At 41.8% G+C, this 26,943-nt stretch overlaps 1 protein-coding gene across 2 annotated transcripts in view; it reads left to right on the forward strand.

The window, feature by feature from the left end:
• aida (axin interactor, dorsalization associated) overlaps nucleotides 1–26,943 on the forward strand; it is a 97,795-nt gene that overhangs the window by 43,042 nt on the left and 27,810 nt on the right. For both annotated transcript variants that reach the window (XM_043687334.1, XM_043687335.1), the window contains exons 4-6: nucleotides 18,145–18,199; nucleotides 19,861–19,924; nucleotides 21,740–21,843. In XM_043687334.1, the coding sequence (XP_043543269.1) occupies nucleotides 18,145–18,199; nucleotides 19,861–19,924; nucleotides 21,740–21,843 (223 nt within the window). The remainder of the gene's footprint in view (nucleotides 1–18,144; nucleotides 18,200–19,860; nucleotides 19,925–21,739; nucleotides 21,844–26,943) is intronic.

Raw genomic sequence — 26,943 nt, forward strand, 5'->3', positions numbered from 1 at the left:
ATACTCACCTACCTCCAAATCTAATGCTTGGCTGTGTCATTACCCAGTAACAAATCTAATGTTGGCCTGTCTACATACTGTCAGGAAATCCTCCTGCACACATTGGACAAAAACAGATCCATCTAAAGTACTTGAACTCTCAGACTCCCAGTCAATACTTTGAAAATTAAAGTCACCCGTAACAACTACCCTGTCACTCTCGCTCCTGTCATGGATCATTTTTGCTCTCCTATCCTCTACATCTCTGGCAAACTCCCAACAGAGTGGCCTCTCCTTTCCTGTTTCTAACTTTAGTCCATACTACCTCAGTAGATGAGTCCTCAAATGTCCTTTCAGCTACGGTAATACTGTCCTTGACTAACAGTGCCACACCCCCTCTTTTACCCATTTTCTCTATTCTTACTGAAACATTTAAATCCCGGAGCCTACAACAACCATTCCTGTCCCTGCTCTTCCCATTATTCAGTCAGTGCTTGTAAAAGATGGTGTGGATTTTAGTTGAGCTGACGATTAGACTTGCTGGTGAAGCCTTTCGCAAATATGTTTTCTATATTTTCTGTTTGCTTGAGCTTTCAGTATCTCTGATGAACTGAAAATGTGTTGCTAGAAAAGCGCAGCAGGTCAGGCAGCATCCAAGGTAAAAACAATGACTGCAGATGCTGGAAACCAGATTCTGGATTAGTGGGGCTGGAAGAGCACAGCAATTCAGGCAGCATCCGAGGACAGGCAAAATCGATGTTTCGGGCAAAAGCCCTTCATCAGGAATAAAGGCAGAGAGCCTGAAGCATGGAGAGATAAGCTAGAGGAGGGTGGGGGTGGGGAGAGAGTAGCATAGAGTAATATTAGTGGATGTGCATACAATAGATGATATTAGTGGATGTGCATACAATAGATGATATTAGTGGATGTGCATACAATAGATGATATTAGTGGATGTGCATACAATAGATGATATTAGTGGATGTGCATACAATAGATGATATTAGTGGATGTGCATACAATAGATGATATTAGTGGATGTGCATACAATAGATGATATTAGTGGATGTGCATACAATAGATGATATTAGTGGATGTGCATACAATAGATGATATTAGTGGATGTGCATACAATAGATGGAGCAGGAGAATCGACTTTTCGGGCATGAGCCCTTCAGGAATCATTGTTACTTGGATGCTGCCTGATCTGTGCTTTTCCAGCAACACATTTTCAGCTCTGATCCCCAGCATCTGCAGTCCTCACTTTCTCCTAGTATCTTTGATGAAGTCAGCATTCATTGTCCATTCATAATTCCTACTCTCTTGAATTGTTGCAGTCCATGTGGTATGGGTGACTGCTGTTAAATAAGTGAATAGATAGTATTCCTGAGACATGTCAGATATTGTTTTTTTACTCTTGTACTTATCAGGATAATTTGCAAGAAAAAGCAAAATGAAAGGAAAACAGCATTAATATTGTGGAAGGAGTGTGCTGGTTTGTTTGTACATTCTGATATTTTTAAAAAATTTAATTCATTTATGGGATGTTAGCATTGCTGGCTTGGCCAGCATTTGTTGCCCATCTAATTGGAGTCAACCACTTTGCTGTGGGTCTGCAGTCACGTGTCGACCAGACCAGGTAAGTATGGCAGTTTCCTTCCCGAAAGGACCTGAGTGAACCAGTTGGGCTTTTCCATCAATCGACAATGGTTTATGATCACCATTAGACTTTGAATTCTAGACTATTTTTAATTAATTCATTTATGTGGCCTGGTGGGATTTGAACCAACAACCCAGAACATTTGCCTGGATCTCTAGATTAATAGTTTAACAATTATGCGACTCGGCCAATGCTTCACCCTTCATTCATTCATGGGATGTGGGTGTTGCTGGCTGGCCAGCTTTTATTGTCCATTCCAAGTTGGAGTTGAGAAGGTCGGGTGCCAAGCTGCTGCCTTGAGCTCCGGCGGTCAATGTGCTGTAGGTTGATCCATAATGTCCTTAGGGCAGGAATTCCAGAATCTTCACCCAATGACAATATATTTCCCCATCAGGATAGTGAGTGGCTTGGAAGGGAATTTACAGGTAACTGTGTTCCCATATATCTGATGGAGAAAGTGAGGACTGCAGATGCTGAAGGTCATAGTAGAGTGTGTGGTGCAGGAAAAGCACAGCAGGTCAGGCAGCATCCGAGGAGCAGGAGAGTCGATGTTTCGGGCATAAGCCCTTCATCAGCAATGAGGCTTGTTAGCCAAGGGGGTAGTGGCAAGCTTCTTTTGGAGCTGCACCCATCCAGGCAAGTGGGGATTATTCTATCACAATCATGACTTTTATCTTCTCAGTTGTGGTCAGGCTTTGGGGAGTCAGGAGGTGAGTTAGTTGCCTTTGCCCTGCTCTTGTCGTCACTCTATTTATATGGTGAGTCCAATTGAATTTCTGGTGAATGATAAACCCCCCCCCCCAGGACATTGATCATAAGGGATTCAGTGACAGTAACAGTATTAAATGTTGAGCAGCGGTGGTTAAATGGTGTCTGATCAAACAAAATTTTAAACCAGGCAAATCTACTCTTCTACGATACAATATCCTCTTATTGTCACTTGTGCCCATTGTAAGAGTACAGTGAAAAGCTTGTTCAATGTCTGCTACTTTATGGCGACATCCTAGGCATAAGTACCTAGGTACAAATCTTGGATACAGCAGGGGAATAAAAGTAGTTGCATCACTTTTTAGAGTTGAAAAATAAGATTTTAAAAACAGGAGGACATTAAAGGGTTGACATTATAGTAAGGTAGGAAATTTCAAATAGGCATGAGTGTAGCAGCTCAGCGCAGGGCCTCTGCACATGGTCTGACCACCCACATCAGACCTCAGTTCAACAGCTGTCCCTGCTCTGCTCCAGGCTTCAGACTGCTCCATACTGGCACTCAGTTGTTCCAAGGTGAGTGCCAGGGCTGCCTCCCCTGTGCCAATTTTCACCAGGGACTTGATGTCTGCGTGCTGCTCCAGTGGCCAACTTGCTGCCAGTGCCTGCGCTGCAACAGTATTCACCTCCGGCACTGAGAGGAGAGAAAAAGAAGGGGGACAAAAAAGGTAAAAGAGAATATGAGATATTAAAGGATTAACTTGCTCTGCTGACCTACAGGAAATTGGATGTCCCAAGGCTAGTGTGGAATGTCTCTGCCTTACAGGTAGAATGTAAGGAATTTACATTCCCATCCCTTGCTATTCAGAGCCATTTGCATGACCATTTCCTAGTTATTCAGAGTAAAAGAATTACGTTATCATTCCCTATTCATAAATCAATAAGAACATTGCAATCAAAATTCTGACTACTCCCTGCAGTTTAAAAAAAAATTCTCAACAGATTTGACCATTTAAGGGATGATTTGCATTATATTGTTTCTGGAAATGATGCGATCACTACTTTGTGTCTTGAGTGGCATGTGACTGTGGGGCACTGGCTGAGGTTTGTCTTGTGGGCATTATTAACTGTAATGTAAAGGTTTTGAATAAAGGAAGAACTGCCCCTTTGTTCAGACAGATCCCTTGACATGGCTTTGCGAGCATTGCGAAGAGTGTTAAGGGTTTCTCCACAGCCTGTAATTGCTTAATAACTTTTGTTTGTGCACACAAGTTGGCGTGTTGCAGTTGCATCAAGAGTCTAAGAGTCTCAAGAACAAAGTACCTAACAAACCGGTGGAGGAGAGGAAGTCTGACAGGAGCGACCGACTCCGCTGCCATCTTGACTGTTTGTAAAGACATAGTCTTGAGAAATGATCCAGTGAATAGCTGTCACCTATTTCGTTGAAACAGATGCAGTGTATAAATTAGTTCTTACAGCCTGTGAAGAACAGGGCCCTGTCTAATGACACATGTAGCTCCTGATGTACTATAACGTCATAAGCAGAAGTCAGCTGCTATATCATTCAGTGAGAACAAGGCTGATCTGATGATCCTGAACTCTACTGTCCTACCCCATTCCATTATCTTCCATTCCCTTTGTGATTACTTCTCTGTCAATCTCAATCTTAAATATACTTAATGACACAGCCTCAGCCCTCTGTGGTAAAGAATTCCATGGATTTGCTACCCATCTCTGTCTTAAATGGGTGATCGCTTATTCTGGTTACTGATGTTCAATTTGGGATCTGTCTGAATCACTTGGCTCCAGACCTCGTTGCTGCTTTATTCTAAACATGCTGAAAACACCTGAATTCTTCAAGTGAACCTGGTGTTGAGTGATTTTTAACTTGGTACACCCCAGTCCAACACCGGCATCTCCAACTCATGGCTACTATTGACCCCATTAACTGCCGGCTTAAAGTGGAGAGGATCTCCAAGAAGATTGTACATATCGATACAGACATCCAGTTTCTACAGAAATGCAGGCAAGCAGGAAAGATCCCAAAAGGATTCAATGTATAATTTCAGTAACATCACACTATAAACCTTTGCTATAAATTCTGTGTCTTACAGTTGTCCTCCACAACCACCTGATGAAGGAGCGGCGCTCCGAAAACTAGTGCTTCCAATTAAATTGTTGGTCTATAACCTGGTGTTGTGATTTTTAACTATGTACACCCTAGTCCAACACCAGCATCTCCAAATCAAGTGAAGTAAGAGTGTCTAGACATTAACACAGTATTTGAATGTGAGAGAGATCAAGAAACCCAGTAAAACTGAAGTCAATAAAGGAGTGCCTTCACTGACTGGATTCATATCTAGCACAAAGGTAGATGGCTAGTGTTCAAAGCCAGTATGCTTCAAGACATTCCCAAGAGCTCCTCAGGGTAGTCTCTTTGGCCCAATTATCTTTAGGTGCTCCATCAGTGGGGATAGTATGACTGGTCAATGTTTCATTTTACTTTGCAGATTCCAAAGCAACCAGCGCCCATTTGCTGCAGGAGCTGGCTAATATTCTGACTTGGGCTGAGAAATAGCAGGTATTATTTGTGCCTCACAAGTACTGGGCAGTGAAGAACTCTGACTGGGGAGATAGTTAAATTCTCTCTTTCCATGTCCAGGCCTGGGCTGACAACTGGCAAGTAACTTTCTTGCCCCATATGTCATAGGCAGTGACCATCTCCAACAAGGGAGAGCCTGACCATCGCCCTTTCATGTTTAATGTCATGACTGATGTTGAATATCCCATTATCAACATCCTGGGAGTTATCATTGACCAGAAACTGAACTGGGCCATCCATATAAATATTGTGGTGACAAGAGCAATCCTGAGGCTGGACTTTCTGCAGCGTGTAACTCGTCTGTTTTTCTCCAGGGCCTGTCTGCCATCTGCATGATACAGCTCAGGAGTGTGATGGAATTCACTTACCTGGACGAAGCAACTCCAACAAGATCTGAAAAGGATTAACACCTTACACGACAAAGCAGTTCACTTAATTGACACCCAACCACCACCTTTATGCACAGTGGCCATGGTTGTACCATAGGAGATAGTGAGGACTGCAGAGCTGAAGAGTCAGTTAGCTGGATAAAGCACAGCAGGTCAGGTGGCATCTGAGGAGCGGGAGAATTGACGTTTCCAGCAGGATCCTTCATCAGAAGTGGGGATGGGGAAAGGAGGCTGAGAAATCGAGGGGGTATGAGACTGGGGAAATATTAGGTGGGATTGCAATAGGTGGATGCAGCTAGGAGGTGATTGTGACAGGTCGTTGGGAACGGTGAAGCAGACAGGAAGGAAGATGGACAAGATAGGTCAAGAGTTGGATCTGGGATGTGGGAGGGGGCGGGGGGGGTGGGGAGATTTGGAAACTGGTGAACTCTATATTGAGACCATGTGGTTGTGGGCATCTGAGGCAGAATGTGGGTGGCATTGTTTAGGTGGTTGTGGAGACTCAGAATGGTCATTTTGGGTGTAGGTGTTGAAATGGATACCCTCTGGAAGGTGGGGTTGGGTGGTGAGAATGGACCAGAGATGCTCCCTGAACTGTTCCACAAGTTTGCGCTTGGTCTGTCCACATCAAGAGCAACGGATGCAGTAAATGAGGTTCAAGGATATGCAAGTAAATCTTTGCTGGGTTTGGAATGATCCTTTGGGTCCTTGGATGGAAGTGAGGGGTGGGGGGTGGTGCTAGATTGGGGAGAGGGTTGGTGGGCACTATCTGTAAGATGTACTGCCGTAGCTCATGAGGGATTCTTTGACAGCAGATGCCCATTTCCAACTACCCCCCCCCCCCCCCCCAGCAACATACCATCCTGACTTGAAGCCATATTGTTTGCCTTCACTTTTTTTTGCTGGGTTAAAATCCCAATATTTCTTCCTAACAGCACTGTGTTGCAAGAACTGCAGCAGTTCAAACCTGAAGCTCGCTGCCACCTTCTCCAAAGCAATTAGCAATAGATACCAAATGCTAGTGATAGACAGTAACCCCACTGCACATTCCATGAATGTGTTTTTTTTTAAATCTGCTCATTGCACCCAAGTTGATACTCACCTTGATAACCAGGATAGAATGTGGGTATAGCAGATCAGGAGATTACAGATTCTTGCTGAATGCAATTCTGCTGGTGCTGATGGCACCGAGTATCTTGTGTGCCTAATTTTGACCTGTTGGGTGTGTTCTGAATCTGTCTTGCACACGTTGGTGTTCTGAGTGAAGACATGATTTTTGTCATCACATGGTCTAACTATGTCAGTTCCTTCCATGGACAAATGCGTCTGTGACAGGTAGTTTGATAAGGACCAAGCCAGTTTGGTTTTGCTCTCTGATTCCCTCTGATCTTGCTGCACACCCATTCATCTAAATTTATTTTTCAAGACTTGGCCCACTTAGTAGTGGTGCTTCCAAGCCAGACTTGGTGATGAACATTGAAGACCCCACCAATCTGTGCCCTTGCTACCCTCAGTGCTTTCTTGAAGTGGTGTGAAACAGGAGCTGTAGAGATTAATCAGCTTTCAGAATGTTCACTGCTAATATTTGATTGTGTCATAGGGCTTCATGGGATTTGGAATTATTTTTGAGAGCTCCCAAATCCATGCATTCCTGGGAAATGTGTAGCCAATGTCCTGGAATAAGACATTACCAGGGATTGTGATGGTGTCTAGGATAATATTAGATATGGTATAAAAGTCACCAAGTATGGTTATATCAGATTTGTATCTTGACGAGTTTGGATGGCAATCCTCCCAATTTTGGTACAGGACTTCAGATATTAGTCAAGAGAACTTGATAGTGTGTGCCTTTGTCATTTCCATTGCCTGGATCGATTTCAGAAGAATGGTCTGTTTAACTTAGTCTGAATTGACTAATGTAGCAGATTGATACAACTGAGTGGCTCACTGGATAACTTCAGAATGCAGTTATGAATTAACCACATTGCTATGGTTGTGGAGTTGCATATAACCAGACCTGGTAAAGATTGATCTCCTTTCATAAAGAAATTGTCATTAAACCCCATACAACCTGGTAGTTTCATGATCACCAAAACTGAGCTTCCTATATAATCCCAGATTTATTAATTGAATTAATTTGAGGTTTGGTGCCTCAAATCATACCTCACCAGAGAGGAGAGAGATGTTGAGGGGGTGAAGGATGTGGATGTATGGGCAATTTGAGGGGTGGGGAGGGGGAATGCCTTTTGTTTAATGCAGATTCTTGATGATATACAAGATTTTAGTTTTCTTGTGCTGTTCTCAGTAAGTAACCATCTTTATGGTTACTTTATCTGATGTGATTTGCATTGTGTTTCTGAAAGTACTTTGTGCATGACACATTTTCACCAAACACTAATGTGGCTTTGTGTGGGGGAAATCGTGTCTCACTAACTTGATTGAGGTTTTTTTGAAGAAGTAATGAGGATTGCTGAGGGCAGAGTGGTGGATGTAATCTATATGGAATGCAGTAAAGCGTTCGATAAACTTCCTCATGGTTGACCAGTTAGCAAGGTTTGATCACATGGAATACAGCAAGAATTGTCCATTTGAATACAGAGCTGGCTCAAAGTTAGAAGACAGAGGGGTGGTGGTGGTGGAGGGTTGCTTTTCAGACTAGAGGCCTGTGACCAGCGGTGTGCCACAAGGATCGGTGTTGGGTAATTACTTTTTGTCATTTATATAAATGATTTGGATGTGAACATAAAGTATGGTTAGTAAGTTTGCAGATGACACCAAAATTGGTGGTGTAGTGGAAAGTTAAGAACATTGCAGTCAGTTATGCTGTAACAGGGTAACCCATTCTTGTGCAACCCCATGTTGTAAGAAAATTGTATAATAGCAACACCATTTAAACTAACGGGGCTGGAATCCGGCTATAACCAATGCACACTTTAAAAGTTCGCACTTTAGAAACATGCTACCAATTCATCAATTGTGTTATAGCAAATTCGTATGAACCAAACTTGCATTATAGCAGAATGACCTGTACCTTAGAGTACAATGGCCCATCTGATCAAGATCCCAATTGGCTGAGGAGTGGCAGATGGAGTTTAATTTAGATAAATGTGAGGTGCTGCATTTTGGAAAGGCAAATCAGGACCGGGCTCATACACTTAATGGTAAGGTCCTGGAGAGCGTTGTTGAACAAAGACCTTGGAGTGCAGGTTCATATTCCTTGAAAGTGGAATTACAGGTAGACAGGATAATGAAGGCATTTGGTGTGCTTTATTTTATTGATCAGTGGATTGAGTATAGGAATTCAGAGGTCATGTTGCAGCTCCACAGAACATTGGTTAGGCCACTTTTGGAATACCGGGAGCAATTCTGGTCTCCCTCCAATCAAAAGGACGTTATGAAACTTGAAAGGGTTCAGTAAAGATTTACAAGAATGTTACCAGGGTTGGAGGGTTTGAGCTTTAGGGAGAGGCTGAGTAGGCTAGGGCTATTTTCCCTGGAGGGTTGCAGGCTGCGGGGTGACCTGATAAAGGTTTATAAAGTCACGAGGGTGTACAATGCCTTTTCCCGGGGGTGGGGGATTCCAGAATGAGAAGGCATAGGTTTAAGATGAGAAGGGAATGATATAAAAGGGACCTAAGGGGTAACATTCTCATGCAGAGAGTGGTGCGTATATGGAATGAGCTGCCAGAGGAAGTGGTGGAGACTGGTACAGTTGCAACATTTAAAAGGCATCGGGATGGGTATGTGAACAGGAAGAATTTAGAGGGTTATGAGCCAAATGTTGGCAAATGGGACTGAATTTACTTAAGATGGACGGGTTGGACTGAAGGGTCTGTTTTCGTGCTGTCTCTGAATTGTAGATACCTGTTCCAGTTGAAATGTCATTTCTCTGCTTGCCGAAGTGACATTGTTTCTGTAGCCAACTAAAAATCTATCGAGCCATTGTATCGTAGCTTGAATTGCTTCTGTATTAGAATGCAGGAGGATAAAAATGGACAAAGCTGGGAATAAATGTGCATCAAGAGTAAAGTTGGAGACATTTTCAGATTTTCAGCATTACAATCTACTTCTATTGCTGTTGCAGTTACAAGTTGTATTCTGGGGTTTGAGTGCCATGTGAAGATCCAGTGACCACCTGCAGCTACCAACTTAAATTTAAATTCTGACAGCCATGACAGATGCAGTATGAGCTTGATGATTGTCATCGAAAGAAGCATTCATACCCTGAGTTTAGTTCTTAACATCATAATGTTGTCAACTCATTGATTATGGGAAATGAAGCCGAGCAATATGTGAACAGTTACCTGAAAGTGCTATTTGAATATTAATAGTGGGTATTTAATATCAAAGCATATGCATAATAACTATCAACTATTGAGGGATTAGTCAAAATCTGTTATGAATATCCTGGCAGATATTTGTTATCGCCTTCTTTAATTGGAAAAATTTGATAATGGTTGCAAAAGGCTGCTTGCTGAATTAGCAACTCCAAAGCAACTGCTTCATTTGTACCAAATCTGTCTCTTTTTTTTTGAAATACTAGTCCTAGTTTCAGAAAGTTTATCTAGCCATCGTTTGAGAGAGACCAATATAGAATGTCCTAGGATTAAGTTAGTGACCAGAGAAGGTTGTGGGTTAGGAAGTGGGCAAGTGGAGGTGGAACCCACGATCACATCCTTCTGCAAGGTAAAGAACAACAGGTACATGGGAACACCATCAGCTGCAAGTTCTCATCCAAACCACTCACCATCCTGACTTGTAAATATTTCTCCTTCACTGTTGCTGGAAACAAAAGATCACAAAGAAAGAGAGTAAGCTTGCAAGCCATATCAAAGACTGACAGTAAATTCTGCTTTAAATCTTCTAATATAAGGCTAAAGCAAGCCAAGGCTGAGGTAGTGGTAATGGGGAACCAGAAAACGCTAAGAGGTCAAATAAATATTCTGCACCAGTCTTCACAGTGGAAGACAGTAATAGCATTCCAAAAATGCTCTGTTATCAAGGAGCAAAAGGGAGAGATGAAATCAATATAATAACTATTACTAGAGAAATTTACCAGAGAAACGAATGTGTCCAAAAGCCGATAGTATGCAGGAGTAAGTGAGGAATCAGTCAAAATGTGTGGCACTGGAAAAGCACAGTTGGTCAGGCCGCATCCAAGGAGCAGGAGAGTCGATGTTTCAAGCATAAGCTTATCATCAGGTAGATAGCTAAGAGAAAGTTTATTTATTCAGAAGATGAGGTGGAGAGAGGGGCTAAGGAGCAAACAATTGCTGGAAAAATCACCCAGAGAAAGAGAAGATCAGTTGGACAAAGGCCTACATAATGAGCACAGCAGATCAGGCAGCATCCGAGGAGCAGGAGAATCAACATTTCAGGCATAAGCCCTTCATCAGGAAAAGAGCTGCTCCTTTGCTGTCTGACCTGCTGTGCTTTTCCAGCACCCCAGACTCAACTCTGATCTCCAGCATCTGCAGTCTTCACTTTCTCCCTGTGGATAATGATCAGCCTAGGAGAATGGCTGCTAATTGGGACTCGTTTTGGCTAACAATGAATGGTGTGAAATTGCAGACAAGGCCTGGTGGCTCAGTGGTTAGCACTACTGCCTCACAGCACCAGGGACTCAGGTTAGATTTCAACCTGGAGCAACTGTCTGTGTGGAGTTTGCACATCCTTCCTGTGTCTGTGTGGGTTTCCTCCAGGTGCTCTGGTTTCCTCCCACAGTTCAAAGATGTGCAAGTTAGATAAATTGCCCATAGTGTTCAGGGATGTGTAGGTTGGGTGCATTAGTCAGGGTTAAATGTAGGGTAATAGGGGAGGGAAATGCGTCTGGGTCGGATCATCTTTAGAGGGTCGGTGTGGACTTGTTGGGCCAAAGGACCTGTTTCCACACTGGAGGGATTCTATGAATAGAGTGCAGGCCTGAGAGGTTATAGATTGTGGTTTAATACAATAGTGCTGCAGATATCCTCATGGATGCTTCATTTTGAGCTTCTAGACATATTTAAAATCTATACTATCCAGCATGATAGTATCAAATAACACTAGAGAGGTTATTCTCAAAGTGAAGATAGGACTTCGTCTCCACAAAGACTCTGCGAAGGTCACTCCTACCTAACTAATCTGGACAGATGTATCTGCAAATCTTTATTGCACATTGCCCAATTTAGCCATGTCAAAATGGTTTAAATCAAATCAAAATTCATATTTTTAAGTGCCTCTTACCACAGTACATAAAAACAGAGAAAATAGGTGCAGGAGTGAGCCATTTGGCCCTCTGAGCCTGTATCCCTATTCAATATGATCATGGCTGATCATGCAATATAAGCCTTCTTCAGGGCATATGCCCGAAACGTCGATTCTCCTGTTCCCTGGATGCTGCCTGACCTGCGCTTTTCCAGCAACACATTTTCAGCTCTGATCTGCAGACCTCACTTTCTCCTCATGCAATATGTTTCCCATTCCCACTTTCTCTCCATACCTCTTTATCCCTTTAGCTGCAAGGGCCATGCCCAGCTCTTCCTTTAATATATTTAATTAACTTGATTGAGTTTTTTGAAGAAGTAACAAAGGATTAATGAGGGGAGAGCGGTAGATGTGATTTGTATGGTCTTCAGTAATGCATTCAACAAAGTTCCCCATGAGAGACTGGTTAACAAGGTTAGATCTCGTGGAATACAGGGAGAACTCCCCATTTGGATACAGAACTGGCTTGAAGTTAGGAGACAGGAGGGTGGTGGTGGAGGGTTGTTTTTTCAGACTGGAGGCCTGTGGCCAGTGGAGTGCCATGAGGATCGGTGCTGATTCCACTACTTTTTGTCCATTTTATATAAATGATTTGGATGTGACCGTAAGAGGTATAGTTAGTAAGTTTGCAGATGACACCAAAATTAGTGGTGTAGTGGACAGCAAAGAAGGTTACCTCCAATTACAATGGGATTATGATCAAATGGACCAATGGGCTGAGAAGTGGCAGATGCAGTTTAATTTAGATAAATATAAAGAGCTGCATTTTGGGAAAGCAAATCAGACCGGGACTTACTTACTTAATGGCAAAGTCCTAGAGAGTGTTGCTGAACAAAGAGACCTTGGAGTGCAGGTTCATAGTTCCTTGAAAGTGGAGTCACAGGTAGATAGGATAGTGAAGAAGGCGTTTGGAAATCTTCCTTTATTGGTCAGATCATTGAGTACAGGAGTTGGGAGGTCATGCTGCGGCTATACAGGACATTGGTTAGGCCACTTTTAGAATATCGCATGTAATTCTGGTCTCCTTCCTATCTGAAGAATGTTGTGAAACTTGAAAGGGTTCAGAAAAGATTTACAAGGCTGTTGCCAGGGTTGGAAGATTTGAGCTATAGGGTGAGGCTGAATAGGCCAGGGCTGTTTTCCCTGGAGCATCAGAGGCTGAGGGGAGACCTTATAGGGCTGAGGGGAGTGGATAGGAAAAATAGATAAGGTCTCTTCCCTGGGGTGGGGGAGCCCAGAACTAGGTTTAGGGTGAGAGGAGAAAGATATAAAAGGAACCTCTGGCCACGTTTTCATGCAGACAGTGGTACGTGTACAGAATGAGCTGCTAGAGGAAATGGTGGAGACTGGTAGAATTACAGTATTTAAAAGGCATATGGATGGGTTTATGAATAAGAAGGGTTTAGAGAGATACAGGACAAATGATGGCAAATGGGACTAGATTAGGTTAGGATATCTGGTCATAATGGACGAGTTGGACCGAAGAGATGTACTGTACATCTCTATGATTCAAATGTTCTCTAAAGCGCTAGCATACAAAGAGTAACAAAAAGATGGGGTACTGGGCTAATGGTCGGATACTTGGTAGTGTGGATGAGCAGAGGGATCTTGGTGTCCATGTACACAGATCTTTGAAAGTTGCCACCCAGGTAAATAGTGCGGTGAAGAAGGCATATGGCGTACTGGCTTTTATTGGTAGTGGAATTGAGTTCCGGAATACTGAGGTCATGTTGCAGTTGTATAAGACTCTGGTGCGGCCACATCTAGAGTATTGGGTGCAGTTTTGGTCGCCATACTATAGGAAGGATGTGGAGGCACTGGAACAGGTGCAGAAGAGGTTTACCAGGATGTTGCCTGGTATGGTAGAAAGATCATATGAGGAAAGGCTGAGGCACTTGGGGTTGTTTTCATTGGAGAAAAGAAGGTTTAGGGGTGCCTCGATAGAGTGGACAAGATGATTTGGGGTTTAGATAGGGTTGACCATGAGAACCTTTTTCCACGTATGGAGTCAGCTATTACGAGGGGGCATAGCTTTAAATTAAGGGGTGGTAGGTATAGGACAGATGTTAGGGGTAGGTTCTTTACTCAGCAAGTCATGAGTTCGTGGAATGCACTGCCAGTAGCAGTGGTGGACACTCCCTCTTTATGGGCATTTAAGCGGGCATTGGATAGGCATATGGAGGATAGTGGGCTAGTGTAGGTTAGGTGGGCTTGGATCGGCGCAACATCGAGGGCCAAAGGGCCTGTGTACTGTGCTGTATTCTTCTATCTATCTATCTATCTATCTATCTATCTATCATACCTTTATCTAGCTTTATACTCAAAGCCCCTTCCAATGAAGGCAAGCATGCCAATACCTTTTTTACTATGTTACCTTAACTGTGCTGCCCCCTTCAATCATCTGTGGACCTGCATACCCATCTCTCTACTTAGCAATATTCCTAAGGGTTCTGCCAGCCATATAATTTCCAGGGGATAGTAAGGACTGCAGATGCTGGAGATCAGAGTTGATAAATTGTGGTGCTAGAAAATACACAGGTTAGGCAGTATCTGAGGATCGAGAGAGTCGATGTTTCAGGCACAATCCTTCATCAGGACTGTATAATTTCCACCTGTACTTAACTTTTCAAAATGCATTACCTCACATTGGTTCTGATTTAAACTTCTCCTGCCATTTTTCTGCCCATGCCTCCAAGTGATATATATGCTGTTGTATCTTCTGGCACTCCTCCTCACTGTCCACAATTCCATCAATCTTTGTATCATCCACAAGCTTACTAATTAGACCAATTATGTTTTCCTCCAAATCATTTATGCAGATCACAAACAGCAAAGGTCGTAGCACTGCTCCCTGTGGACACCCAGTAGTCACAACCCTCCATTCTGAAAAGCATCCTTCCACTGCTACCCTCTGTCTCCAATGACTAAGCCAGTATTGTATCCATCTTACCAGCTCACTCCTGATACCACGTGACTTCACCTTTTGTACCAGTCAGCCATGAGGAATCTTGTCAAAGCCTTTCTTGAAGTCCACGTAGACAAAATCAACTGCTTTTCCCTCATCAGGCATCTTCATCACCTCAAAAAAACTGAAGTTAGTGAGGCATGATCTCCCCTGCACAAAACCATACTGTTTATCGCCGATAAGTTCATTTGCTTGTAAATGCTTAGATATTGTCCTTGAGAATCTTTTCCAATAATTTCCCTACAACTGATGTGACGCTCACACCTCTGTAATTTCTTGGATTGTCCCTGTTAGCCTTTTTAAACAAGTGGGGCAATATTAGCTATGAGGAGTACTTGTGTTGTGGAGAAAATATAGAGAAAGGTCTCTTATTTGCAAACAGAAAACCGTGACACCTGAGAAAGCAGATTCTTGAATGCCCACAAATCTCCGGGTCCGTGGAGTTTTATATCATGTTTCTGTTAGCTTATCAGCATGTCCAACTATGTTAATCAAAGTACCTCACTCTAGCTACACAATAAACCAGTGGTGTTAGTTCCCATTGTCTCTTTAGTTGTACATTCTACTTAATGTTATTCTAATGGCTTGGTAGATATTTATTGCTAACTCTGCTACAGTGATCTTTCCATTCCAGACTAACCTGTCATGATAGATATTTAGCTATTCCATCTATTACAATAGTCTTCTGTCTCAAGCAGACTCTACTAACTATTAGTTAGATATTTTAATGTCCTGTCCCAAATATTTATTGTACCAATCCTGTCATAATAACACTTAAGAGAAACATGCTTTATTACTTGTGTTATCTCATCTCGCCATAGTGACCTTTCAGTCTTAATCTTACTCTGCTAATTGGTGTAAGAGCATTCCACTATGGCTATTCCATCTTGCATTCCACAGATCACAGATTGCCAACGGTCTTCATGCTTTAACCCTTCCCATGCTTTCATGTTCTTTATTTTCCATACTTGCAAACTCCATACAAAGCTGGAAGTGATCACAGGTCCCTGGCGCTATGAGGCAGCAGTGCTAACCACTAAGCCACCGTGCCACCCCAGAGAGGCTGAGGTTATCTTTGAGCTGAGGGGAGAACCTGATTTTGGTGTTCAAAGTTGAGAGGCAAAGCTCGGGTATTTCAGAAGAAATATTTTAGCTTCGAGAGGTAAATAAACAGAAGGATAAATTTTAGCAAGGGACAGGAAACTTGGAGAGGATTTGAGGAAAATCCTTTACAGAGCACAATAGCTATCTGGTAAAGGGCTACTGAACCCAAGTATTTCTCTCCTCAGATATTACCAGACCTCCTGAGTTTCTCCAGCAATTTCTGCTTTTCCTTTCGATTTCCAGCACCTGTAGTTTTTTTTTGATCTTTTGTTTAGTGGTTATCTGGAACTCATTGCCTGAAAGGGTGGTAGAAATGGGAACTCTTAGAACATATTTAAGTTATGACTTGGAGGTGCCGGTGTTGGACTGGGGTGAACAAAGTTAAAAATCACACAACACTAGATTGTTGTCTAACAAATTTATTTGGAAGCACTAGCTTTTGGAGCACTGTTCCTTCAGGTAGTTGTCCAAGGATTGTCCAACCACCTGCTGAAGGAGCGGCACTCCGAAAGCTAGTGCTTTCAAATAAACCTGTTGGACTATAATCTAGTGTTGTGATTTTTTTGTAACATTTAAGTTTTATTTAGATGAGAATTGAAATGCCAGAATCTACAAGGGTACAGCTGGAAAATGGGATTCGATAGATGCTTGACCATCTGTGAATGTTAAAAAATTCTTGAAAATTTGACCCTGAGCCTCTGGAGGATATTGGGAGGGATGGTCAAAGATGGTAGGGTTAAGCAGTGCTTAATAGGCATTGACTCATGCAAAAGTGCAGTCCTGCAAATAGATTTGTCACATCATGAATCCATCTTTGTGTACACAAGACTAGATATAGTAAACTGAGCTCAGTCCTCCTCTTCCCACATACAGTCTGACAGAGATCACGAGATAACAAGGAGTAAGATTCATGGCTGATATGTTTAAACCACTTGCCCCCCCCCCCCCCCCCCCCCCCCAAATTCTACTGCAAGTTTCTAAGGATTAATATAGGACTGCCATTCATCCTAGGTCAAGCAATAGGTAATTCCCATTCTGTGCAGGTCACTGGTCTGCCACGTAATCGACATGGGTTTTTTCCTCATCCAGCAATTTGCCCCACTGTTTCAAAAATATTAGTTACTTGCTGTGGTTGCAATTTCATTATTTAGATAATATGGATCAGTATACGCATGTGAATAATACTTTTTTTTCCAGGAATGTATATATGCAAATTTTGACTTTTATTTTATGATTGTGTACATCAGCTTTATGGACCAGGAAGATCTTATGTTCAGTTCTTTGTCTCTGGGGTTATATTTGAGCTGAGGGGAGAACCTGATTTCGGTGTTCAAAATTGAGAGGCAAAGATCGGGTATTATGGGATCTTTACAATTTTTTTCAGCATCCTAGAACAGAAGAGTTAAGGAAATGACTGGGTCCTGACCACTATCCGTTATTCTGTTGGAAAGTACCTTTGTTTAAATATCTAATTTTCAGACTTGTACATCTGTCATCATTTCCTGTCTAGCATCTGTGTAAACAATGATACTTTTGGTGAGGTACTGAAGGGCTGTGACACCTATGGAATCCTATCACCAGCAAGATGTCAGTGATTCAGGAGCATAGGTAGATCAGAGGAGCAGGGGGAAGATTTCAGTGAATCATTGTCTAATGATGTTTGCAGGGTTGTTTTAGCTTCTGAATGAGTCAGTGTGCTAAGCAACAGTATTCAGTGTTGTAATTTCGAGTGCACTTATTGTTTTTATGGACAAATTGAGTATTTCCCACGATAATCAGCTAATATTTAGTGTTTAGGTTTGAGCAGAGTGACCAGAAGATTGGATGTGCGTTTTCTGTCTGCTTCAAATGTATTTTTCTTGTGCTATCTTGTATATTTCTCTACATGCATACTCTGACCTTCATGCCTTGACTGATAGTAAAGGAGTTATCCTTGTCATGCAAAGATGACCTTGATGTTGAGATTTTAGTAAAGGAAAGACTGGTCTAAATCAGCTTAATTTGGCTAAACCGGTTTGGGTAAATTTGCTGCAGAATTATCAGAATCCTTGGTTTTTGTCATCAATAATTATTGATGTTACCCATTTGTACACTCGTGAAGGAGGCCTGTATGTTTGGAAGTGGTGTCTTTCAAACAAAACGTAAACTTGTGGTCAGACAGTGCTCTCAAGTGATGTACAAGATTTATGGCATTATTTTGAAGAGAACTAGGGAATTGTCTTGGTGCATGGCCAATATTTATCCCTAGAATAACATGACTGAATACAGATTATCCAGTTTGTTGGATTCTTGCTCTGTAAATTTGTCTACCACTTGAGTCACTACAAAATGATCAAACATACAAAGTGCTTTCATATTTAGATTCTGAAAGCCATTTATATCCAAGCAATTTTTCTCATTTATTTACTTATTTACTTTCTCTAGTATAAATTGAATGAATGCTTTATAATCCTCATGGACATTATTTCCTTTTGCATTTTTAAATTTTATGCAGACGGCACAGACTCAGGAAGAATTCAAATTGGAAGATCTAAAGACATTAGAACCAAGTAAGTATTTCTTGTGCCACCTGTATTCGTGAGAAAGGTGGTAGTTGTGAAACGAAGTTGGAACCAGACTCTGTCTAGATATCTGACACCGGTAGCTAACTTAGATTTATGTCATGACAGAAAAGATGGTATTCTGGAATCTTCCTTACGTCCCTCTGGATCTCCTTCCCATATGCCAAGATTGAGATTTTCAGTCAGCTCTCTTCAATAGATGTTGAGCTTGAGATACTTTCATTTTAGCTGTAAAATATTTTGGGATATTTTTCTATATTAATGGCTCGAATGTGACAGTTTAGACTTTTCTTTGATGGTTCACAGGAGTAAGTACAGATAAATAACACTAGGTCTGTCTCATTATTCCTTTCATAGAAGTCAGTGGTCTCTACCCTGTACACCGTGTTTTCCTTTTCAAGTATCAATTTACCTTTTAAGTTGTCCTTTTTATTTAATCCCTGCTCTTAGTCAAGACCAGTCTGTCCCTCAGTCCTGAAGTTGCCTTTTTTCAATCTATATCCCCATTCAGAGGGTGTGGTTCAACTTGAAATTGCATTCTAGCTGAATCTTTCCCATTCCATTCAGCTGGGATAAATGTGCAGGTAAACCTTCAGTCACCTATCAAGAATGAAAAGTATAACTTGGTAACATTTCCTCACTGTGCAATTGTATAATGAGCTCTACATTTTAACTGTAAATAGCTCAGAATGGAGGAGTGGTTGACATTCAGTGATCCCACTGGAAAATATGGGTAAGTCAATTCTAGATGAGCATAAGGTTGGACATGACTCTGATTCACTCCATCCAATTAGGAAAAAACACGAGTGGATCTTTGACAGTACCTGAGAAGAGAGACTCGACTTGGTTTAAAGTCTTATCTAACATTGCAGCACTCCCTCAGTACTGCATTGAAACTTAACACTGAATGAGTGAGATTTGGATTCTCGACCTTCTCCGAAACAGGAGTGCTACTATTGAATCAAGCCTGATACCAAGGATATACTTGAAACAATGCAGTGATTATACGACCTCTAAAGATCTGATTATTTTGAAATTCTTCAATATTCTTGGTTTCTCCTTATCATGTCTCATTGCCAATAAGATCACTTTATAACCAGTTATCAAATCAGCATTGCCTGCTTCGCCAAATGCCAACCTGAGCATCTGGAACAAAAAACTCATTTTCTGTCAGTAAGTTTGTGGCATCTACCCTATAGTTAGTTTTCGAATAATCCACTGACTGCTGAGTGAAGTCCCCAGTCTTAACCTGTTTCATGTTCAGTGAAAAAATGTGCTTTATATTTTTATGTATGAAATAAATCAAATTATGTCAGCAGTCTTGATCAACCCTATCCTAAAAGATGAGCCTGTTGTGTGTGCAAAAGCATGGGAGTATCAAAGTTAATGAAATAAACACTGGGCAACAAAAATTGTATTGTATAGGTCGAACCATTGGCATTTACTTTTTTATATCCGCTCCTTCACGCTTTGAGAGTTGGGCATTAAATCCCTTTGTCAACTTAAATATGATTGCAGAAACTGCAAATTAAATACCTGTATCACTATTACCTGTGATTGTGGGTGGTATGGATTAAATCCCTGTAATTCTTTACAATGCTGCTTTTAATAGTAGACTTTGGTTTGTTTTTTCCTTTTTTTCTTTACAGTTATAAAGAACATTCTTTCTTATAACAAAGATTTTCCTTTTGACGTTCAACCTGTCCCTATAAGGTAAATGATTTAATTTGGACACTTTTCCATTCAAATTTTTTTGTTTAAAAATAAATAATCCAACTTGATAATTTGCATCTGTTCTTTTTTTTATGGGAATGTGATTTTCCTGCAGAATATCAGGAATTGTTAGTGCTGCTTCATGCAACAGGGCTCAAGCTTGACTTTTGTCTGGTTTTTAAATACATTTTCTCTGCTGGCTGATTTCCATACTATTTACATGAACACGTGAGATGGTGCTAAATTTTGTTTCATGCCAGAGTGAATTGTAATTGTACGGTATAAGGAACTTTGGTTTCTCTAAACACTTGGCAACTGACTTTGTTGAATTGCTGTCCCCAATTTTTTGTTTGTTTGAAGTCAAATAGCCTCAGATCAGAAAGAGTGCTGAACATTTGCTGATGTCCCCAAATTGCCTTCTATTTAGCTTCCCAGTGGTTGGGCAAATGGATTGAGAAAGGAGTTGAGTTCAGGATCGCTTGTATGTATGAGTAGGCGAATTGTAAATTTTACATGTAGCCTCTGTGCCTTCATCTGAGGGAGGGGAAAAGCAGTCAGAGATTTTGTCTACTTTCACCCCTGCTGTCCTGATCTAGGAGCAGCAGAAATCGATAGAATTGAACTCGACTCTGCTTCCATTAACCAAATAATACATATTCTGGAAATCTGGAACAAACAGAATGCTGGAGAAATTCAGCAGGTCTGGCTGCTTCAATGGAGAGAGGAAAACAGTTAATGTTTCCAGTTCAGTATTACTCCTCTGTTTGTGAAGAAGATGTAATGAGACCTGAGTTTTTCCAGCATTCTGTTATACATTAAGCAATTGGATAGTCAGAATGTTAGGGTTGTTGGAGACTTGTGCCTTCTCACAGTTGCTAGTTAGGTAGTCTTGCCAGTTGGATGGCTTGAGCCTGCATATAAGAGTTTAGAATATCTTTTCTTCACATCATCCATTTTTTAAAATTGTAGCTACTTAACAGCATGAAGCTCTGCACTGTTGATGAAACTAAAGACTCTTTCTAAGATTCCAGCATTGCACATCATTTAAATAAAGTTTATTTTTCATTAATGTTACCTACATTCTGCATTGAAGATATTTTTTCTCTCCTGTCTTCCTCAGCAAAGGCAGAGACTTTGTGGAATATGATTCCATAGTTGTTTAATACCTCTTTGGACTTTATCTAAGCAGCCATGATATACTACCTGGGTTCACACAGTAAATGTTGGAAAATGTGCAGCATCAAAGCTAAGCCAGATATTTTTGCCAATATAAGTGCACTTGTGCACTTTTTAACTTGGTGTTTGTCAGTGAGTTGAGATCTAGCTGATTTCATCACCACCACCACAACCACACTATGCCCCCACCCCTCCCAAACCACCTTTTTAATTGAAGGCATTGAAATCAACTACAATATTATTGCTATGAGAATAGATTAGTTAGCTCAGTTGAGCCTTGCACCCTCTCGTCTGTGTTGTTTACTGGATTAATCCAAGGTTTTGACGCAATTTCAAACATAGAACCTCACAGAACAATCAAGTGTAGCAAGTGCCTTCCATTGGCAAACATGACTTGGTGTCAGGTGGAGAGAGTTTTAAATGTTGAATGATCAGTGTTATTCTACAGTTTATTAATTACTATGGAGTTTAACTTTTAGCCTTGACCAAGGTATGTGCATAGCAAGAAGAAACTTAATGTGTACTCAGTCCTGCATTTTACATTTGATTTTAACACATTGTGGTACTTGAGTCAATTTTGCATTGTAGAGATGCTACTCGAGTAGGGAAAGCATTAGTGTCTTCTTCTTATTGTGGCAGGAAAATCCTGGCACCTGGAGAAGAGGAGAACTTGGAGTTTGAGGAAGAGGATGAGGCTGGAGCTGGAGTTGGATCACCTGATCTTTTCACCACCAGAGTTCCAGGTTTGTTTTACTGACGATGCTCCCTCTACCCAACTGATATGATTTTGCTTGTAGCTAATAAAAAAAAATGCATTCCGCAATGGATATGTCAGACTGCTATGCGTTAACCTTGATGTTGAAGTTAATGTCGTTTTGAGGGTAACATGAGAAGTATAAACATGAAATTAGATTTCATTGATAGGCTTCTTCTGCACTGTACAATTCTATCAATCTGTACTACCAAACATGTACTCCCACCTGCACTAGACCCACACTCCTATACGAGGCCTTCAATGTTATGACATTTCAATTGCTCATCCAAGTACGCTTTAAAGGTTGTGATGTCCTGCCTCAACTACCTTCAATTAGTACAGTGCATTTGGGACACCTCCCCAACACGCATACACACACATACTCCTCTCTCTCTGGGTCAGCAGGTTATTCTTCAAATCACCTTTTGCCTTTCACTTCAAAATTATGCTTCCTTGTTGTTGACTCTTCAACTAAGGAGAACAGCTGCTTTCTATTCACCCTGCCCATGCCCCTTATAATCACCTTCACCTTATCAGATTCAGCTTATCCACCCTCTCTTGGTGAAATGCTCCATCCCAGGCAACATCCTGGTGAATCTCCTCTGCACCCCATCTGGTGCAATCACATCCTTCCTATGGTGTGCTGACCAGGATAACGCACAGTACTCCAGCTGGGGCATAACCAAAGTTCTGTACAGCTCCAACATAATCTCCCTGCTCTGATAATATGTGTCATGATTGATTTATCCACGTGCTAATTGGCATAGGGATACGAAAATTAGGGAAGTAAACACGTGGCTAAGAGATTGGTGTGGGCAGGTGGGATTCCGTTTCATGGGACATTGGCATCAATTTTGGAACCAGGGCATCTGTACCGATGGGGCGGTCTCCACCTGAACTGATCTGGAACCAGTATTTTAGTGAAAAGGATAGATAGAGTGGTCACTCGTACTTTAAACTTATGAGTCAGGGGAAAGGGAAAGTGACAGGGAGTATGGAGTCAAGGAGAAAGATGAGCAGCAGGTTAGTGTGTGTGCAGGGTTTAAGGTCAAGGATTAGACAGCCATGGCTGACAACGGAAGTCAGGAAATGTATCAAAGAGAAAGAGAGAACTTGTAAAGTGGCCAAGAGCACTGGGAAATCAGAAGATTGGGAAGACGACAAAGACAGAAATAAGGAAGGAGAGGGTCAAATATGAAGGTAGGCCAGCCAGTAATGTTAGAAATGATAGTAAAATTTTCTTGTAATACAGAAGAAATAAACGAGAGGCAAAAGTAGACATTGGGCTGCTCCAAATTGATGCAGGGAGAAGGCTAGTGCTGGGAGATAAGGAAATAGCTGAAGAATTTAATAAGTACTTTGAGTCAGTCTTCACAGTGAAAGACCTGAGTAATATCCCAACAATTAAGGAGAGTCGGGGCAAGAGTTGAGTATGGTAGCTGTTGCAAAAGAGCAAGTGCTAGATAAGCTAAAAGGTCTAACCATTAGTAAATCTCCTGGCCCCGATGGGCTACATCCAAGAGTTCTGAGGGAGGTGGCTGAGGAAATAGTGAAGACATTGGTTGTGATCTTGCAAAAGTCACTGGAGTCAGGGAAAGTCCCAGAAGATTGGAAAATCGCTGTTGTAACCCCCTTGTTTAAGAAAAGATCAAGACAAAAGATGGAAAAGTATAGGCCATTTAGCCTAATCTTGATTGTTGGTAAAATTCTAGAATCCATCGTTAAGGTTGAGATTTATAAATTCTTGGAAGTGCAGGGTTGGATTAGAACAAGTCAGCATGGATTTAGTAAGGGGAGCTCGTGCAGGTGGTACTGAGGAGCTAGGGATGCTAGCTCATCTATGTCACTTTTCTCACTTTTCTAAACAGTGAGAAAATTCATAAAGACAAAGTACAAAGGAATCTGGGAGTGCTAGTCCAGGATTCTCTAAAGGTTAACTTGCAGGTTGAGTACATGATTAAGAAAGTGATTGTAATGTTGTCATTTATCTCAAGAGGGTTGAAATGTAGAAGCAGCAGTGTGCTTCCGAGACTTTATAAAGTTCTAATTAGGTCCTATTTAGAATACCATGTCCAATTTTGGGCCCCACACCTCAGGAAGGACATACTGGCACTGGAGCGTGTCCAATGGAGATTCACATGGATAATTCCTGCAATGGTAGGCCTACCAAAAGGCTAACTGCTCAGAATCCTGGAATTGTATTCATTAGAGTTTAGAAGGTTGAGGGGAGATCTAATAGAAACTTAATGCATGGCTTAGAAAGGGTGGATGCTGGGAAGTTGTTTCCATCGGGGGGCTGCTAGGACCCATGGGCACAGCCTGAGAATTAGAGGGGGTCAATTTAGAATGGAAATGAGACATTTCTTTCACCAGAGAGTATTGGGCCTGTGGAATTCATTACCATGGAGCACAGTGGAGACCAGAATGTTAAATGTCTTCAAGGCAGAGATTGACAAATCCTTGATCTCTCAAGGAATTAAGGGCTAAGGGGAGAGTGTGGGTAAATGGAGTTGAAATGCCCATCAGCCAGGATTAAATGACGGAGTGGATTCATTGGCCGAATGGCCTTCCTTCCACTCCTATGTCTTATGATAAGGGCAAGCATCCCAAATGCCTCTGTAATGACCCTATTATTCAGTCCTGCCACCTTCAGGGATCTGCGGACAAGCACGCCAAGATCCTTCTGTTCCTCTAAGCTTCCTGGTGTCTTGCCATTCATCGAGTACTCCCTTGTCCTGTTCCTTCTTCCAAAGTACATCACCTCACATTTATCAGCGTTAAGTTCTATTCGCCACTGACCTATCTATCTGACCACTCCATTTATATCTTGCGAGAATCTAACCCTTGAATCCTCATCATGAACCACCAATCTTTGTGTCATCTGCAGACTTGTATATCATCTCTCCACAATCTCATCTATGTCACTTATGAATATTACAAATAATAAAGAACCTAGCAGTAATTTCTATGATACACTGAACCTGAGGTGTAGTTGCAGTGCACAGGAGGATGAGAATAGGGAGGACATGGGCAGGATTTCACGGTCACAGGAATGTGCTGTCAGACAGCAAAGTGGTTTGAAGTGTGTCCACTTCAATGCCAGAAGTATCCAAAATAAGGTAGGTGAGCTTGAAGCATGGATAGGTACCTGGGACTTCAATGTTGTAGCCTTGTTAGTCAAGAATAGTATAACGTGGCTGAAAGAACGTTTGACGATGCATCTATTGGGGTAGTATGGACTGAGGTTAGAAACAGGAGAGGAGAGGTCACACTGCTTGGAGTTTTTTATAGGCCTCTGCAGAGTTCCAGAGAGGTGGCGGAGAGGATTGGCAAAACAATTCTGGGGAGGAGTGAAAGGAACAGGGTGGTCAATATGACGGACTTTAACTTCCCCAACATTGACTGGAAATATTATAACTCTACGTTAGATGGATCAGTTTTTGTCCAATGTGTGCAGGAGGGTTTCCAGTATGTCAAAAGGCCAACAGGAGGGGAGGCCACACTGGATCTGGTGCTTGGTAATAAACCAGGCCAGGTGTTTGATTTAGTGGTAGGTGAGCACTTTGGAGAGAGTGTCCAGAATTCGGTTATGTTTAGTTTAGCGATGGAAAGGGATAGGTACATGCCACTGGTCAAGAGTTATCGATGAGGCAAGGGCAATTATAATGAGATTAGGCAAGAATTAGGATGCATAGAATGGGGTAGCAAAATGCAGGGGATGCAGACAATGGAAATGTGGAGCTGGTTGAATGAACAGATATTGTGTCCTTGGTAGGTATGCCCCTGTCAGGCATGGAGGAAGTGATATGGTAAGGGAACTGTGGTTTACTACAGAAATTGTATCTCTCTTGTTTAGTGGAAGAAGGAGGCTTTGTGTTGATGAGACAAGGTGATTCAGATGAGGCGATGGAGTGTTCCAGATCAGCGAGGAAGGATTTAAAGAGAGAGTTAAGAAGAGCAAAGAGAGGACACAAGCAGTCTTTAGCAAATAGAATGAAGGAGAACCCGAAAGCTTTCTATAGATATGTCAGGAATAAAAGGATGACTAGGGTAGGAATAGGGCCAGTCAAGGACAGAAGTGAGAAGTTGTAAGTGGACCCTGTGGAGATTGGAGAGGTGCTAAACAAACATTTCTCATTCGTTTTCACTCACGAAAAGGAGAGTATTGTAGAGGAGAAGAATGAGATAAGAGATATGATGCAGTGATGATGTGCTATGATGTTGTGGCCATAACAGAGACATGGGTTTCTCAGGGGCAGGAATGGTTGCTGGATGTTCTAGGGTTTAGAGCATTTAAAAAGAATAGGGAGGGGGGAAAAAGAGGAGGGGGTGTAGCACTAATCAGAGGGTATCACAGCTACAGAAGCTTCCATTGTTGAGGAAGATCTGCCTACCGAGTCAGTATGGGTGGAAATTAGGAACAGCAAAGGAGCAGTCACTTCATTAGGGGTTTACTACAGGCCCCCCAATAGCAGCAGGGAGATTGAAGAAAGCATAGCTCGGCAGATTTTGGAAAAGTGTGGACGTAGTAGGGTTGTTGTAATGGGTGACTTTAATTTTCCCAATATTGATTGGAACCTCCTTCGAGCAGAAGATTTGAATGGAGCTGTTTTTGTAAGGTATGTTCAGGAGGGTTTCCTAACTCAGTACGTCGACAGGCTGACGAGGGGAGAGGCCATTCTAGACTTAGTGCTCGGAAACGAGCCAGGGCAGGTAACAGATCTTGTGGTGGGAGAGCATTTTGATGATAGTGACCACAACTGCCTCACATTCTACATAACTATGGAGAAGGAGAGGATTAGGCAAAATGGGAGGATATTTAATTGGGGAAGAGGAAACTATGATGTGATGAGACATGAGTTAGGAAGCATGGATTGGGAGCAATTGTTCCATGGGAAAGGCACTATAGACATGTGGAGACTATGTTTAAGAAACAGTTGTTGCAAGTGATGAATAAATATGTCCCTCTGAGACAGGCAAGAAGTGGCAAGATAAAGGAACCTTGGATGACGAGAGCGGTAGAGCTTCTCGTCAAAAGGAAAAAGGTAGCTTATATAAGGTGGAGGAAGCTAGGGTCAAGCTCAGCTCT

The sequence above is a fragment of the Chiloscyllium plagiosum genome, chromosome 3 (genome assembly GCF_004010195.1).
Source record: "Chiloscyllium plagiosum isolate BGI_BamShark_2017 chromosome 3, ASM401019v2, whole genome shotgun sequence".
In the NCBI taxonomy this organism is placed as follows: Eukaryota; Metazoa; Chordata; class Chondrichthyes; order Orectolobiformes; family Hemiscylliidae; genus Chiloscyllium; species Chiloscyllium plagiosum.